The 19707-nt window shown below is 38.9% G+C and overlaps 2 protein-coding genes across 4 annotated transcripts in view; both read left to right on the top strand.

The window, feature by feature from the left end:
• Positions 1-8425, top strand: part of LOC308078149 (RPA-related protein RADX) — a 31552-nt gene extending 23127 nt beyond the window's left edge. For all 3 annotated transcript variants that reach the window (XM_080419265.1, XM_080419264.1, XM_080419266.1), the window contains 4 exons: positions 236-279; positions 2010-2306; positions 4577-4720; positions 8100-8425. In XM_080419265.1, the coding sequence (XP_080275391.1) occupies positions 236-279; positions 2010-2306; positions 4577-4720; positions 8100-8218 (604 nt within the window). In that variant the 3' untranslated portion in view covers positions 8219-8425. The remainder of the gene's footprint in view (positions 1-235; positions 280-2009; positions 2307-4576; positions 4721-8099) is intronic.
• A 4668-nt stretch (positions 8426-13093) lies between these two features.
• The window catches only part of skp2 (S-phase kinase-associated protein 2, E3 ubiquitin protein ligase), a 36052-nt gene continuing 29438 nt past the window's right edge, over positions 13094-19707 (top strand). The window contains exons 1-2 of the mRNA XM_080419268.1: positions 13094-13235; positions 18136-18548. Of these exons, the coding sequence (XP_080275394.1) occupies positions 13171-13235; positions 18136-18548 (478 nt within the window). The 5' untranslated portion in view covers positions 13094-13170. The remainder of the gene's footprint in view (positions 13236-18135; positions 18549-19707) is intronic.

Below are 19707 nucleotides of genomic sequence, written 5' to 3'. Positions count from 1 at the left end.
TGTCATGCCAGAGCCATGAGTGCTTTTTGTGCTTTGCTATGAGTTAGTAGTCTGCACACATACGGGCTGGCTATTATAATAATGATAATGATGATCATAATAATGATAATAATAATAATAATAATAATAATAATAATTATTATTATTATTATTATTACCCTTATTATTATTATTATTATTATTATTATTATTGATGATGATGATGATGATGATGATGATAATAATTTCTTTCCAGACTCCCTCTGGCCACACTGCAGAAAGACCAACACACAGATAGAGGTATATATTTTATTATTATTATTATTATTATTACCCTTATTATTATTATTATTATTATATTATATTATTATAGAGGTAGGGAAGATAAATGTAGTTAAACGTGGAGCTGACCTTACTGTAAGTCACTGTGGAGAAAGAGTCTGATAAATTAATACATAGTAATAAATAGATACATGAATACATAGTAATAAATAGATACATGAATACATAGTAATAAATAGATACATTGTGTCCAGGTGTTCTATGGGACGCCTCCATGGAGTTTTACATTAATACATTAATAAATTGATAAATAGATACATTAATAAATACATTAATAAATGGATACATAGATACATTAATACATTAATAAATGGATACATAGATACATTAATACATTAATAGATGGATACATGGATACATTAATAAATTGATAAATAGATACATTAATAAATACATTAATAAATGGATAAATAGATACATTAATACATTAATAAATGGATAAATAGATACATTAACAAATAGATTAATACATGGATAAATAGATACATTAATAAATGGATAAATAGATACATTAATAAATGGATAAATAGATACATTAATAAATGGATAAATAGATACATTAATAAATAGATTAATAAATGGATAAATAGATACATTAATACATTAATAAATAAATAGATAAATAGATACATTAATAAATACATTAATACATAGATAAATAGATACATTAATAAATAGATTAATAAATGGATAAATAGATACATTAATACATAAATAGATAAATAGATACATTAATAAATAGATACATTAATAAATAGATAAATAGATACATTAATAAATAGATTAATAAATGGATAAATAGATACATTAATACATAAATAGATAAATAGACACATTAATAAATAGATAAATAGATACATTAATAAATAGATTAATAAATGGATAAATAGATACATTAATACATAAATAGATAAATAGATACATTAATAAATAGATACATTAATACATAGATTAATACATGGATAAATAGATACATTAATAAATACATTAATAAATAGATAAATAGATACATTCATAAATAGATTAATAAATAGATAAATAGATACATTCATAAATAGATTAATACATGGATAAATAGATACATTAATACATAAATAAATAAATAGATAAATAGATACATTAATAAATACATTAATAAATAGATACATTAATAAATAGATACATTAATAAATAGATTAATACATGGATAAATAGATACATTAATAAATGGATAAATAGATACATAAATAGATAAATAGATAAATAGATACATTAATAAATAGATAAATAGATAAATAGATAAATAGATAAATGGATAAATAGATGCATTAATAAATAGATAAATAGATAAATAGATAAATAGATACATTAATAAATAGATAAATAGATAAATAGATAAATAGATACATGGATAAATAGATAAATAGATGCATTAATACATAGATTAATAAATAGATACATTAATAAATAGATTAATAAATAGATAAATAGATACATTAATAAATAGATTAATAAATGGATAAATAATAAATAGATTAATACATGGATAAATAGATGCATTAATACATAGATTAATAAATAGATAAATAGATACATTAATAAATAGATAAATAGATAAATAGATAAATAGATGCATTAATAAATAGATTAATAAATGGATAAATAGATGCATTAATAAATAGATTAATAAATAGATACATTGTGTCCAGGTGTTCTATGGGACGCCTCCATGGAGTTTCTAGAAACCTCCGTCCACCATGACGAAGATGAGGATGATGAAGATGAGGATGACGATGGTGCCTCTTCCTTTGTCACCGCTGTGGCTCCGCCCCACATCCGTCCCGTTGCCATGGAGACGCTGCCGCTGCGCTACAGCCACACCCAGGGGGAGGAGCAAGCCGTCGCCATGGCGATGCAGCCAGGGGAGTGGGCGGGGCAGAGACACCACGCCCTTCTGGAGCAGTTTGACCCCGCTGTGACCTCCTACTACACTCTGAAACTAAAAGGTACTTTATTCACCTATATGACATATACATACTCTCTCTCTCTCTCTCTATATATATATATATATATATATACATTGTACTGTCGCTGTGGATACCTACTAGACTCTAAACTAAAATGAAAAGGTACTTTATTAATCTGTATTAATATATTCATAAACGGTGATGAAAGTATTCCATTAATTTATGACGGGTGCGTCCAGTGCAACGCGGTCTCCTCAGAAAACCAGGAAGTGTTGATCAAATAGAAAACATTACTGTTACTGATGATCTAATCTCTCAAGAACAGATTCTGCTCTCCGCTTGAATCTGTCGGGGGGGTTCGTCATAACGTGTACCCAAGAGGGTAATAGCAAGAGTCGCATTCTCCGGTTTACTTCCCGTTTCTGCGTGACGTAGGTGGACGCCTTTTTAGGAGACAGGAAGCAGCTTGGAGTATTGATTCCAATGGAAGAGTGAACGTGAACACAGCTTCTGAACCATTCTTTAGCTCCATGGTTACTGAACTAAATATTGGACCCAATCGTCACAAGACACACAATATGTACAAGATTTTCATACTAAAATGGCTTTTTTTTGTGACACAAATGAGGAGAAAATCTACTTTGTTATCGACTTTTCTCTATCCCAGCAACACACTCTCGCGAGATTTGGGAAGATATCTGGAGGGTCCATCTGCAGTCTGACGGACGAGACATAGAGGGCTCTGTCCCTTATATTATATTAGATTTTAACTCTATGTGCTGTTCCCATAAGATGTTCTAAAAACTGATTAACTGAGATTATATATGTGAATATAGTACGTGAAATCATTATGGACATATTAAAAATTAAATAAAATGTGTGTTCCAATGCTCAATAATATAATTATAATTTTAACTGTCTTGGTTGATGGGGTATGATTTAGGAATCATGACATTTTGCTAAACATAACATTCATGCTAAACATACTATGGTCTATAGTGGTAAAATATATAAGTGCCTTTTATTTATAAGGTGTATATATATATATATATATATATATATATATATATATATATATATATATATATATATATAGTTAACTTTGAGCAGAAACAGGAGCACATCTAGCATAAGACAGAATAATACATGTGTGTTTGTAGGGGGAATTTCATAGGTTCCTTAAAAGCATCTTTATCAATAACAGTGCACTTTCAAACATGTAAAGCATTTATTTTCTTTAATGAAGAAAATACACAATTTACACATCCACATGACGTTGTCAGCCAGGGAGAGGACAGGGGGGGAGGGTGGTGGGATGGTCGGGGAGAAGAAAACCACTCCTACTTAGGAGACCATTTGAAGGATTTGTGTACTACTTCACCTCTAGTGGCTCCAATGGAGAATGTGTATCTTGCTAAATTAACAATCATTTGCGTGTACGCACTGGCCTACAAATGGGCGTGCCTTCAGATCAGGAAGCAGGCCGCGCTTTACCCAATCAAATGTAGTGGGCGGGATTTACTGTCTGCTCTCGCTTCCCACTGAAAACAAACCGAAACTAATTTAACAATAGCGTCCTCGGAGCAGACAAAACCACGGAAAGACATTTTAACTTGCTCTTTCATCATAGAAACAAGTGGGCTTATAACCAAAACCATCCATGTTCTCTGGGAGAAGTGGTGTTAGTGTTCCGTGTTGAAATATTGTTAGTGGGAATGAAAACATAAGCGCACCACCGGAAGTGGAGCGCTGAGGGCACACCAAAACCCCGGTTTCCTTGCGCCCGGGTGCTCCATTTAGCTCCCCCCAGAGCCAAGTGAAAGAGTAAAAAACAGCAGAGGGCGCTGTTTTTCCTTTTTATTTGGCGATGGGTTCCCAGATTGCTGATGATCAAATAGAATACATTACTGTTACTGATGATCAAATAGAATACATTATGGTTATTGCTTTGTCTATTTCTCACCTCAAATGTTTTCTAAAACATTGCTGAGAGCACATTGATATGAGCCAATCAGATGCTCTGAGTCTTTGATTAGACACATTGATATGAGCCAATCAGATGCTCTGAGTCTTTGATTAGACACATTGATATGAGCCAATCAGGTGCTCTGAGTCTTTTATTAGACAGAGGTCAGAGGTCATTATTCAAAAATAACAGACCGATGAATTTAGTGATTGACCAATCAGAATGAAGCATTCAACCAAGCTGTGTAATAAGAATATCTAATCCTCTCTGTCTGTCTGTCTGTCTGTCTGTCTGTCTGTCTGTCTGTCTGTCTGTCTGTCTGTCTGTCTGTCTGTCTCTCCAGTGTTGTCAGACAGTGTCGTCATAGAAACGGTGTTTCTTCCTCACTCTCCTCTCTCCCCCCTCCCCCTCCCCCCCCACAACAACACCTGGCTCTCCATCCTGTCCCATGGAGCCTTCTCCCCCGACACACACCCCCCCTCTCCTGGTGAGCACAACACACACACACACACACACACACACACACACACACACACACACACACACACACACACACACCCCCTCTCCTGGTGAGCACAACACACACGCACGCACGCACGCACGCACGCACGCACGCACGCACACACACACACATTTGAAATATTTATTTATGTCCACATAAGAGAAGTACAGGATGTACAAAGGACATAAACACTGCCAGTGCAGTCAGATGAAGGAAAACAGTTAGTTACAAAGCGCATGTAAAGCAGAGCAACGTTACATACAAAACAAAAGATGGCATACTTGTCAAACACAGCGGACAACAATCATGGGTAAAGGAAGCAACGCCTCCTCCAAATTGAGCGGCACAGATCGTTTAAGTCCGGCCAGTCTGACCACACACCGAAGCCGGGAGAGCGACTGTCTAGCTTTCCACTAGGTTTCTTCCTGAAGCCTAGGAAGCAAGGATCCGAGCCACATGCCAGGGGGACCTTACGTCGTTTTAGGTCCAGAAATAGAGATGAACGTGCAAGCTCTCTCACATACTGGTCATCGTTGTTGTCATGTTGTGTGTGTGTGTTAAGACCAGTCCATTGTCTCACTAAGTGCACAGTTTTGTCAGTCAAATCACGTAGTGATTTTCGTGGAACATGTACATTGGAGAAAAGATGTTGTACCTTGGCCAATGCTATTATTCTGACAGCCTCCAGTTTCATGATTAGAGGCATAGGCGATGTGTGGATTAAGTCGAGTCTGCTGGAGTACTCAGCAATGATTACCTCGACCTGATCGCCCCACTCGCCTGCCACATTAAACTTGTGGCCCAAATATGTGTAAGTCTCGTGACGTGAATAGACTTTAAGGGGTTTATTGCAAATTGTGAAATCAGTTGGTGTATCTGTTTGTGTTGGTGGTACCAGCGATTTCCTCCGCTCCGTCTTTCATATAAAACTGCACATTTGGATTCTTTTACCTCTAATCCTGACCATTCCACAAAGGAATCGGTTTTGGAGAGCCTGTTCTTTATTACAGCCCCATGATGAGAGGCTAACTGGACAGCCAGTCTTAACACCTACTTGGAGAGGGATGGGGTCTGTGAGCTGTTTACCACAGATAACCTGAATGAATGAACCAGCGTACACATCATTAACAATGTCAACATAAACTTGGGGTAGATGGAATTCCTCAAGAGCTGTTATCATGACATTATCACGGAAGTCCAGAAAAACTGAAAAGTATTCACTAGACCCATGCTTGAAATCGTCAATTCCTGTTTTGAGACAAAACACATGTAGGCCTTTTGCTTGGGAGATAAGATGTTTTCATCCACAAGCCACGGGAGGATTCGGGCAAGAATGCACTTCATAAACACCTTATAGATGGTAGGTAAGAGGGAAATGTCTCTCCAAGTTGACGGATCGTCCGGAATATTGTTTTTTTTGGGGATCCTATAGATGAGGGCGCCCTTCCATGAAACAGGGACCCTTCTATTTTCCAAGCAGACATTAAATATAGCTGTCAAAATGTCTGGCTGCGTAGCCCTGAGATGCTGATATGAAACACCGTCCATGCCACATGCACTATTACTGGGTAACGAGCGCAGTACAGTCTCAACCTCAGCCTGCGTGAAACACGTAACGTCGGGGAAATGTACTGGCTGCGTAGGTGGTAAATCCAGACGCCAGGGCAGCGGTGGAAGTGGGTCAGTGATTGACGTTTGACCACGGCATTTATTCTGATAATACCATTGTACTTGCTCACAATTATCCGGACACGGAGGGGGGTCGGGGAATTCACTGTTGTTCAGAATAATTTGAATGGCCTTGGACTGTTTATGCTGCCACAGATATGACAGCTTGTCCTTGCTCACCTTCCTCCGTTGTTGATGTTGTTGTTGTCGCCTCGTCGCCGTCAGCGAGGGCTGCACGGTGTCCCGTAGGAAGCACAGCTGTGCTTCCATCCAGCTGCAGGCCAGAGCGGGTGTCAGGGCCTCCGGGAGCGGCTGCTCCGCCGGTAGCTTCCTCAACACCCGCGCAACAAACTTTAGAAGGGGGAAGCCGAAAGGCTTCCCACGGTGGCTCTCAGACGTAAATATTCCATTGTTGAAGAATTCGCCGATAAAGAGCTTTATGAGACGGATCAGCTCCCAGGGTCTGCTGACGAAGCGTAGTGTTTTTCCACACGGTGGTTTTCGCCCACCAAACTGTTCCTGAAGGCTCTCTCTCTGACTTGAAAGGCCAGCCATTGCTGCTCAGACAGGGGGGTCGTCAGCTCAGAAAACTCTGTGGGTGTCGCTAGCTCCTCACCCGACGGGGGGTCCGGCGTCGGGTCATGGGGTAGCCACTGTTGTTGGTAAACTCTCCCACTCTGGAGTGCTTGCTTGTAAGCAACTCTGATTGCCGAAACAAGGCACATTGTCCAAACAGTTTTCCACAACATCATCCTGCACATCACTACATTAACGACGGTAGTTACGACGGGTGTGTTTAAGTTGTTATAAAAACAACATTAGCGTGTCCGGTGCTTCACCTCCGTGTTCACACCACACACACACACACACACACACACACACACACACACACACAGACACGCTTAACGTCTGGTACTGCAGGGTTTTGGGAGTTATTTAAGGCGTTCCGCTCATGTGAGGGAGTTCCTCGTGCGTCACAGAAGGGGGCGTTGCCAAGACAGATACATACATACATACATACATGTGTCATATATCTATATGGTATCATCATACATACAGCGGATCGCGGTTTTAGCCGCGGTTGCCGCAGTTAACCGCAGTTTGGGTGGATTTGGGTCAATCAAATATAATTATTAATTAATATCGGATAAACCGCGGGTGAAATATTGCGGTAAATAAATGAATGACATCTAATATATCTATCCATAAAATAGCTAAATCTCTGCGTGCTTGTGTCTGTGTGAGTGTGTAGAGCAGCCTCTGTGCGATGCGATCACAAAATGCATTGATCTAGCCTATGGAATGTCGGTGCGTCTTTTTTCTTTTTTTTTAACCGGTGCTGCTGTGCTGTGCTGAACATACAGACTCTGCGCAGCAGAGCAGCACCGATCGCATCGCACAACTAATACTAAAACTAACAGGAATACCAGAAAATAATAATATTTTGACATACAGGAAAAACGGTTGATGCGGATATTAAAATTGGATAATATAATTATTGCGGTTGGATAACGGGTGGATAATTAATTTGTACATGCGGATTCGGATGACGTTGAGAGGCCATCCGCGCATCTCTAATACATAGAGTTTTAAAACTGATTATTACAACAAAGGGTTATTTCTTTAGTTAAATAAAGGTGTTTGTTACCACCGTGACTTTTCCTCTTAACTCTTAATGCTCCTCTTCCTCTTTCAGCTGACCTTATCGGCATGGCAACCCAGCTGGCCAATCAGAGGCTTGTATGTCTCTTGGAAGCGTGTCATCTGGGCGGGGCCAGAACGGAGATTGTCCTGACAAGAGCCTACACACTCTGAGACACACACACACACACACACACACACACACACACACACACACACACACACACACACACACACACACATACACACACACACACACACACACACACACACACACACACACACACACACACAGTGTTTACTATGTGAGTTCAAAGGGAAACTTTGAATGTAAATAACATTGTGTTGAATTTGTATATTATTATTTTTTTAAGTCTTTGGAAAAAATGCAAAGTAACTTGTTTGATATTATTTAGAAATGTTTTGCCTTTAATGACATGTAGGAGATCATTATACATATATATATATATATATATATATATATATATATATATATATATATATATTTATTTATTTTATAATTTATTTTTTTACGTTGTTTAATATTGTGGAATCCCAGGGTTAGTTAGAGTCGGAGGTCAAAGGTCGAGAGATTCCACACAAAAAGGAAGTTAGAATGTTTTTGATTTATGAATGAATTAAATAACCTGACAGAAACATGACTGTTTGTCTTGTTGTTGTTTCTGTCATCTACAAGCTCATAGCGCGGCACTTGGCGCCGCTCTATGAGCTTGTAGATCTGCTCATTTTGAATGGCCAAAATAAATCTTAAAATGACCCGGATTGAATGGGTTAAGAAGGCATCCATGTTATAAATGTTCTAGCAGAAATGATCACGTTTCATCTCCTCTGCAGATGGTCTTCACTGTGAGGTCAGTGTGTTGGAGAAGCTGTAGCTTGTAGATCTACAAGTAGTTCACCATGGCAGTGGCTTGATCAAGCTTTCTACCCCTGGACAAATGTAGCTTGTAAAATCTACATAGAAAAAGTAGTTCAACTACTTTCTTTTCCCAGCGTTAAATTGAGAATGTGGTGGATGTGAAGCTAAACATAATAGCTACGCAAACAGCCCTACATATGAAGCTAAACATAATAGCTACGCAAACAGCCCTACATATGAAGCTAAACATAATAGCTACACAAACAGCCCTACATATGAAGCTAAACATAATAGTTACACAAAAAGCCCTACATATGAAGCTAAACATAATAGCTACACAAAAAGCCCTACATATGAAGCTAAACATAATAGTTACACAAAAAGCCCTACATATGAAGCTAAACATAATAGCTACACAAAAAGCCCTACATATGAAGCTAAACATAATAGCTACACAAACAGCCGTCAACCTTTACTTTATAGAGTGCAGTCAGAAGACAGGCCTTGATAGCCACAGCGTTGATATACTGAATATAATAGATAAGAACTTCAGATTTCTCCAGGCGCTCAACCGAACGCTTGTTTGCATGCAGACTTTGATGTGGAGCGAATTGCCTTCGTGATATATCAGGTCGTATTGTTTTAATATCATTAATGTGCTGTTCTTTTATTCACATAGTATAGAGGGAATCTCCCTTGTTTGTCAATAAAGATGCCTTGCGCATGTGAACGGTAATTTCTGTGTATGTCGTCTATAAACTGGACTTTAGGGTTTTATTGAACCAAGAGTGACAGGTCAGTCACGGCACATCAATATGAATCTAAACATAATAGCTACACAAAAAGCCCTGGGGGCCACAGGCCGATCCGCACAAACACTGTCACAGCCAAAACACTAACTTGCATACATATGGGACACCAGCAGGGTTGAACCCTTCACATGGCCATAACTCTGTGACCATTGCTCTGAGCAGTGCTATATAGAGCACCTGTATCACCGAATTTGATACAGCCTGTTTCTGCCTTAAAAGTCTGAAGAACTACACTTCCGGGTCTGAAATCACTGTCCCTACAGCAGCTGCGTTCATGGGAAATGTAGTCTTTGGGTTGTTTGACTCGTTTCTAGCGTTTATTGTGTTACTCTTTGGGTAAATGTGTACATTTACACCTTCAGTCAATGCTTCATATCCATATGAGTCAAATCGCCGGGGTGGTGTGTTTATTTTTCTTATTATTATTATATTTATTATAGTATTTTTTTTATCTTATATGAGGCGATCTAAGATTCCCCAATGGGGATTTCAACACAAAAAATAAAGCCACGAACCAGCGGAACAGCGCCCTCTAGCGGCAGTGATGTCAGGACTTGAATGCTCTATAGGGCTGGATTTTAAGGCCTGAAAACATAGTACTAACGTACTCTAAAGATGTCATTTAAAAATGGTTCTAGCATCCACAGCCACAGTTACAACAGACAATGGTGTGAATGATTTTATCATTTCTAGTTGTAGTGCTTGGTGTGAACGATGTTGGTACTTTAACCACACAATCATTTTGACGACCTTGCAGTCTGCAGGCTTATGGCAAAGCAGGCAAAGGCCATTTTATCTGTAGAGCACATTTACACAACAAGGCAATTCAATGTGCTTTGCACAAAACATCAAGCAAACGGAACAATAATAGAATTATAACATGACATTAGGATAAAACAAAACAAGTAAAAATGAATAGATACAGTTACAGTATAGATACAGTTACAGTATAGATACAGTTTCAGTATAGATACAGTTACAGAACAATAATAGAATTATAACATGACATTAGGATAAAACAAAATAAGTAAAAATGAATAGATACAGTTACAGTATAGATACAGTTACAGTATAGATACAGTTTCAGTATAGATACAGTTACAGAACAATAATAGAATTATAACATGACATTAGGATAAAACAAAACAAGTAAAAATGAATAGATACAGTTACAGTATAGATACAGTTGCAGAACAATAATAGAATTATAACATGACATTAGGATAAAACAAAATAAGTTTTTCCTCTTTTCTAGTGCAGACCAGAAAAGAAAAGAGGAAAAAAAGGAAAAGTAGCTCAATCAAAGGCAGCAGCAAACAGAAAGGTCTTTTAGTGTTCTATAATCTATATCCACAATATTCATATCAAATCAAACGGATCGACTAAAGAGATAAAATGTGTACCGATTTGCGTTCGGTTTGGACAACATTTGTAGGAGCACCAGTATGCGTGCGCAGGCTGGCACCAAATGAACCCCACCGCTCATAAGATGCAATGTTAAAGTGGTCAAAATGCATCCCATCAAACTTTCAGATACTGTTTTTCTCCCAGTATGGAGGAAGAATGCTTAGGATTTTTACTGTGATCTCTCTCTCTTGAAATATATATTTCTTGGTTTCTGTTGTGTTCTGTAGGTTTAATGACATTCACTTTTACACCACATTCAAAGTCTTTGTCCTGGTCCTTCAAAAGTGTACAAAAAGTTTTAAGTGAAAATTCCATTCCAGTGATCCATGGCAGGTGTTTTTCTCTCACATTTCTAAAGCCTTTTCAACTGCAATGAAAAAAGAAATCTTTGCCTGCGGGTGTCGCTGGTGAGGGATTTTGCCTGTCAATCATCGCCTCTGCTCCGCCCCCCCCCAAAGGAAAGGATAGGGGAGGGGAGGGGCGAGGAGGAGAGTGGGCGGGATTAATCGACTGTGACCTCACTGTCGAAGGGCCAAGCTCAGATTACTTTTCAACCTAATTATTCAGAAAACCCCAGACCACAGAAAATCCACTGAATGTTCTAAGTTCAGGTTTTTTGGGTGTAATTGAGGTCATAAAACCCCAAATAAAACATTGAAAATAAAAAAAGTGAAAATGAATGTCATGATACCTTTAAACAATAATAACAATTCAAAGCAGTTGAATGAAGGCCTTGCTGCGTGTCTCTCTCCATTTCCTGTCAGCCTGCTGTCCTGTCTAGAATAAAGGCAAAAAAAGTACAAAACAATTGGCATAAAAAAAACTATTTATATTTATTTATAGCTACCATAAAACCCCACATGTTTTAGCTTTTAGCATTTTAGCAGCAACAAATCTTGTAGCTATAACAATGGGTCCCTGTTTCAGGCCAAATACATATTAATTTATATATATATGCATATTCATTTATTAAATACATATTCATGTATATACATATATATTAATCTATTTAAATGCATATTATTTTTAAATGCATATTAATTTATGAAATACATATTGATTTATTTACATGCATATTAATCTATGTAAATACATATTAATTGTGTGTATTAACGCACATGCATTATTGTGTGTATTGTGTGTATTAACGCACATGCACACACGCAAGCGTGTGTGCATGTGCGTGTGCGTGTTTGATTGATTGATTGATGTAGTTTATTTAGAAAGACATGAGAATAGTACATGACAGTACATAACAGTACATGGAAGTACAAATTCACAATACAAGGTCTACTAAACTGGAAACTCTCATTAAGCATAACGCTTGTTTAAGATGAGAACCCCATGCACACAAATCATGATGAAATATAAGAGGCAGGCAGATATACACACTACTATACAGAATGTCATACAATCAGCTTTCAGGTTACTGGTATGAAGAGAGAAAAATATATATATATATATATATATACAAAAGAGGAAAATGAAGGAGGGGGGGGGGGGGTAGGGGGGGTAGGTTAAGACTTAGACAGGGGCCATTTTCGAATTGCAGCCTCCTGAAGGTGTATCTTTAGGGCAGTTTTGAAAGTGAGTAGGGTTTTACACTCCTTTACTCCTTTTGGTAGGGCATTCCACATTTTTGATGAATAGCATGAGAACGAGTTCATACCCTTAGTTGAGCCAAATCTGGGTTGAACATGATCAGTGCGTGTGCGTGTGCGTGTGTGTGCGTGTGCGTGTGCGTGTGTGTGTGTGTGTGTGTGTGTGTGTGTGTGTGAGTGTGCGTTGCGGTAAATTGTAAGGACTGCAAATCCCATCATGCCTTTCATACACCGGCATACAAATCGACGCAGGAGAACGACGACTTCCGCCACCACCAGCCAATAGAAACGCCCGATAGACAGAGCCCTGCCCCCACGTGACGCAGCAGCAGGAAGCGGGAAGCGGCGAGTTGAAACAAACAAACAAACGTCCCGCTCTTTAAACTTTACATTAATACTTTAATACTTTATTACCTTTATTAATGAATGAATGAACAGCTGGTTATCATTAATCACACCCTAATATACGCGCACATGTCACGTGACAGCAGGTATGTCGTTTTATTTTACTTCTTTACCGTAATATACATTATACACCACCTCATGTGTATTTATTTATAAAACACTTTATATGTAAAACACTTTATATTCATTTATATTCTGCTCATGACGCAGAAACATGTGTATTCATTTATAAAACACTTTTATATGCACATTTATATTCATTTATATTCATTTATATTCTGCTCATGACGCAGAAACATGTGTATTCATTTATAAAACACTTTTATATGCACATTTATATTAATCTATATTCATTTATATTCTTTTATATTCTGCTCATGACGTAGAAACATGTGTATTCATTTATAAAACACTTTTATATTCCTTTATATTCATTTATAGTCATTTATATTCATTTATATTCTGCTCATGACGCAGAAACATGTGTATTCATTTATAAAACACTTTATATTCATTTATATTAATCTATAAAACACTTTTATATTCATTTATATTCATTTATATTCTGCTCATGACGCAGAAACATGTGTATTCATTTATAAAACACTTTTATATTCACATTTATATTAATTTATATTCATTAATATTCATTAATATTCTGCTCATGACCAGTGGTGTAAACTTTATTCTACTGGTCATGAGCAGAATATTAACAATGAGCTTCAACACATTAACACAACATAATCACCTGAACAGAATGTATTGACAGACAGTAGATCATAACAGACAGTAGGGATGGGCAATATTATCGATATCACGATATATCGTGATATTTTATTTCGCGATACTGTATCGCGATACTGTATATATATTTTTTTGCTTTTTCAGATACAGGCTTTATGAAAAACATTCAAAGAACCTATCACAGATCTGCAGCTACTCAATATGTAGTGTATATATAAACAATATGTAGTTGTGATATATGTATATATCGCAATATATCGCAATATATCGCAATATATCCCAATATCGTGATACGACCCAAGTATCGTGATGCGTATCGCAATATAATCGTATCGTGACCCAAGTATCGTGATACGTATCGTATCGTGAGATTGTTGCCAATACCCATCCCTAACAGACAGTAGATCATAACAGACAGTAGATCATAACAGACACTAGATCATAACAGACACTAGATCATAACAGACACTAGATCATAACAGACACTAGATCATAACAGACAGTAGATCATAGATCATAATAGACAGTAGATCATAACAGACAGTAGATCATAACAGACAGTAGATCATAACAGTCAGTAGATCATAACAGACACTAGATCATAACAGACAGTAGATCATAGATCATAACAGACAGTAGATCATAACAGACAGTAGATCATAACAGACAGTAGATCATAACAGTCAGTAGATCATAACAGACAGTAGATCATAACAGACACTAGATCATAACAGACAGTAGATCATAACAGACAGTAGATCATAGATCATAACAGACAGTAGATCATAACAGACAGTAGATCATAGATCATAACAGACAGTAGATCATAACAGACAGTAGATCATAACAGTCAGTAGATCATAACAGACAGTAGATCATAACAGACAGTAGATCATAACAGACAGTAGATCATAGATCATAACAGACAGTAGATCATAACAGACAGTAGATCATAGATCATAACAGACAGTAGATCATAACAGACAGTAGATCATAACAGACAGTAGATCATTATAGACAGTAGATCATAACAGACAGTAGATCATAACAGACAGTAGATCATAACAGACACTAGATGCCAGATATTAAAAATAGCATCTAAGAGTTGCTTGTGGCAACTGGCAGGGATATGTACTGTACATCTGGGGTTAGGGGTAGCAGATCCTCCTAGGACCAGTTACACATGGGTTAGGGGTAGCAGATCCTCCTAGGGCCAGTTACACATGGGTTAGGGGTAGCAGATCCTCCTAGGGCCAGTTACACATGGGTTAGGGGTAGCAGATCCTCCTAGGACCAGTTACACATGGGTTAGGGGTAGCAGATCCTCCTAGGACCAGTTACACATGGGTTAGGGGTAGCAGATCCTCCTAGGGCCAGTTACACATGGGTTAGGGGTAGCAGATCCTCCTAGGACCAGTTACACATGGGTTAGGGGTAGCAGATCCTCCTAGGACCAGTTACACATGGGTTAGGGGTAGCAGATCCTCCTAGGACCAGTTACACATGAGTTAGGGGTAGCAGATCCTCCTAGGACCAGTTACACATGAGTTAGGGGTAGCAGATCCTCCTAGGACCAGTTACACATGGGTTAGGGGTAGCAGATCCTCCTAGGGCCAGTTACACATGGGTTAGGGGTAGCAGATCCTCCTAGGACCAGTTACACATGGGTTAGGGGTAGCAGATCCTCCTAGGGCCAGTTACACATGGGTTAGGGGTAGCAGATCCTCCTAGGACCAGTTACACATGGGTTAGGGGTAGCAGATCCTCCTAGGGCCAGTTACACATGGGTTAAGGTTAGCAGATCCTCCTAGGGCCAGTTACACATGAGTTAGGGGTAGCAGATCCTCCTAAGGCCAGTTACACATGGGTTAGGGGTAGAAGATCCTCCTAGGGCCAGTTACACATGGGTTAGGGGTAGCAGATCCTCCTAGGGCCAGTTACACATGGCAGGCAGGCGCTCTTTTATATGAAGGAGGGTAAGGAGTAGGCCAGAATTATTGTCTCCGCCAGGCCGAAAGGCATGGCGAGAGTATGTTTTGCCCCGTCTGTCTGTCTGTCTGTCCGTCCGTCCGTCCGTGTGTCATTCTGTCTGTGTACAGCTAATCTCCGGCACCGTTAGCTTGTTGTCTCCGCCAGGCCGAAAGGCATGGCGAGAGAGTATGTTTTACCCTCCGTCCGTGTGTGTGTGTCCGTGTGTCCGTGTGTGTGTGTCCGTGTGTGTGTGTGTCCGTCTGTGAACAGCTAATCTCCGGCACCGTTGGCCCGGTCGCCGCGTACACTGTGCACACACACTCCCTGGATGCCAATTCAGAACCTCTGCCTCAAATTCTTCACATGGGCCTGTTATAGCGCCACCTGGAGGCCCATTTGTTTATATTACTCCTACAGATTTTATCCAAACAGTTTTCACGTGGGCCTTTTATAGTGCCACCAGGAGGCCGATTTGTGCAAAACAAATTTTTTGACTGTACTCCTACAGATTTTGTCCAAAAATCCCGGTACACAGTATCTCTATAGTCATTAAACGACTTTTCATATTCCATCCTGATTGGTTGAAATTGGCTTCCAAAGTTTGCAGGAGTGCTCCGTTTTGAACAAACTGCCTCAAATCATGAACGCAGCATGCCATTTCCATGAAATTGCACACGCACATTCCCACTAGGCCGAGGAAGAAATGCCACTTGAACATTTTCAAATCTGCCTCATGGTGGCGCTATAACAGGCCGATTTGCTTTTTTAACTATAACTGCACCGATCTGCGTGAAACTTTGCACGCACACTCCCTAGGGGCCAAGGAAAAACTTTTGCACTGCATTATTCACATCTGCTTTTTACAGCGCCACCAGGAGGCCGACTTATGTAAAATATTTTTTTGGAGATTATTCCTTCAGATTCTGTCCAAAAAACACACAAATCAGTACACAGTATCTCCATAGTCATGTGATTCTGATGGATCTGTCCGATATTCATATCATATGGCTATTTGACTTACAAAGTTTGCAGGATTGGTCAGTGTTGAACAAAATGCCTCAAAACATGAACGCAGTGCAGTGTGCAATTTCCGTGAAATTTTGCATGCAGATTCCCACTAGGCCGAGGAAGAAATGCCACCCTTCACATTCACATTAGCCTGTTATAGCGCCACCAGGAGGCCACAATAACCTACCTGACCTGGCGGACACCTGTGCTCCGAGGAGCACTTTTTCTAGTTATATATATATATATATATATATATATATATATATATATATATATATATATATAACTAGAAAATGTGCTCCTCGGAGCACAAGTCTCCGCCAGCAGAGGGATCAATTGTGGGATCAATTCAACTCTAGTCCTCTTCTGTGTTACTGTTGTAGATGAGTATGCTTTCTTAGCTTTGGCCTTCTGCGCCTTTGTTTGACCAATGTTACACACATACGCACGAGGGACACACACACGCACGGACGGGTGATTTGGACTAGAAGATACTGTTCCAATCAAGACTGATTGATCCTGTCTTACCTCACTTCTAAAACGTAAACGGCTTTTTGAAGTGACACACCTATTTATAGAATTGTATTTCGTCATGCATCCCTCTAGCCAATCAAAGGCATTGGTGTCAACATATTAACACGTATTAAGACTTCGGCCTTGTTGTGGGATCAATTCAACTCTAGTCCTCTTCTGTGTTACTGTTGTAGATGAGTATGCTTTCTTAGCTTTGGCCTTCTGCGCCTTTGCTTGACCAATGTTAGGTGTTCTCAGAGGGACACACACACGCACAGACGGGTGATTTGGACTAGAAGGTACTGTTCCAATCAAGTCTGATTGATCCTGTTTTACCTCACTTCAAAAAGTAAGGCTTTTTGAAGTGACACACCTATTTATAGAATTTTATTACGTCATGCGTCCCTCTAGCCAATCAGAGGCATTGGTGTCAACAAATTGACACGTGTCACGTGGAGCTTGCCCAATGTTAGCTTGGCTAACAATGTTTGCTCACACACGGCGGGACGAAGCGAAAACATATTCTCCACCTTCGGCGGAGACAATAATATATAATAATATATATATATAATTATATATATATTATATATATATTATATATATATATAATAATATATAATAATATATATATATATATATATATATATATATATATATATATATATATATATATATATATATATATATATATATATATATATATATATATATATATATACATACACATAATGTGTTTATGTTATTGAACAGATCTCTGCGGGAGCTGACCTCCATGGAGCTGAACGTTCAGAGGAGGAGCAGCTCCTCCATGGAGAGGAGGAGCAGCAAACGCAGGAAGAAGGAATGTTTGACGGGTCTGGAAAGTGAGAACACGCCCCAGGAGCACCTCCTTCATAGGAGCACCACCTCCTCCCCAGAGGAGCACCTCCTCCATGGGAACACCTCCTCCTCCCCAGAGGAGAACCTCCTCCATGGGAACACCTCCTCCCCAGAGGAGAACCTCCATGGGAGCACCTCCTCCTCAGAGGAGAACCTCCTCCATGGGAGTGCCAGCCCTGCTCATCCAGCCCTGCTCAGCTCCTCCTCCAGTGGAAAGGAGAACCAGGCCTCCACACACTTTGTTCTGGCCCGCCGCACACGAAGGAGGAAGGAGTCAACATCAGGTCACTTTATTATCAGATCTAAAAGCACCTTTACACTTTATTATCAGATCTAAAAGCACCTTTACACTTTATTATCAGATCTAAAAGCACCTTTACACTTTATTATCAGATCTAAAAGCACCTTTACACTTTATTATCACATCTAAAAGCACCTTTACACTTTATTATCACATCTAAAAGCACCTTTACACTTTATTATCACATCTAAAAGCACCTTTACACTTTATTATCAGATCTAAAAGCACCTTTACACTTTATTATCAGATCTAAAAGCACCTTTACATTACACTCATTGTCTCCACCAGGCCGAAAGGGGGGGGGGGGGGGTGTGTGTGTGTGTGTGTGTGTGTGTGTGTGTGTGTGTGTGTGTGTGTGTGTGTGTGTAATCTCCGGCACTGTTGGCCCGGTCGCTGCTAAACTGTTGCACACACCTCCCTGGATGCCAAAGCCGAACCTCTGCCCCGAATGTTTCAGATTGGCCTTTTATAGCGCCACCAGGAGGCCAATTTGTGCAAAACAAATGTTTTGACAGTACTCCTACAGATTTTATCCAAACATCACACACATCGGTACACAGCATCTCTGTAGTCATTAAATGAAACGGGTCGTTCAGATTTTTCATCCTGATTGGCTAAGATTGGCTTCCAAAGTTTGCAGGAGTGCTCCGTTTTCAACACAATGCCTCAAATCATGAACACAGCATGCAATTTCCGTGAAGAAATGCCACTTGAAAATGTTCAAATCAGTCTCATGGTGGCGCTATAACAGGCCGTATTTTTACGTATAATTGCACAATCTGTGTAAAACGTTGTATGTACACTCCCTAGAGGCCAAGGAAAAACGTCTGCCCTGCATTTTTCACATCTGCCTTTTATAGCTTGTAGATCTGCTCCTCTTCAAAGACATGTGATAAGTGTTGCCAGATTTTGCGAGAGGAATAAGAAACCAGGTCTAAACAAGCCCAAAAGAAGCGACTATAGGCCAAATGATTACTTTAAGCCTATATACGTCTCACAAGCTCACAACCGCAACCTGCAACTACCATTATTTACAAGCAACTTTACAGAAAAACATGTCCAACGTGGCTTATAATAAGCAGACCTGGCAACACTGCATGATACGTTGTCTTTTCCTCCACCACTCTTCTCTGTTTGACTCA

Source organism: Gymnoscopelus braueri (genome assembly GCF_963280865.1).
Source record: "Gymnoscopelus braueri genome assembly, chromosome: 22".
Taxonomy (NCBI): Eukaryota; Metazoa; Chordata; class Actinopteri; order Myctophiformes; family Myctophidae; genus Gymnoscopelus; species Gymnoscopelus braueri.
This window is presented reverse-complemented; position numbering and strand designations above follow the sequence as displayed.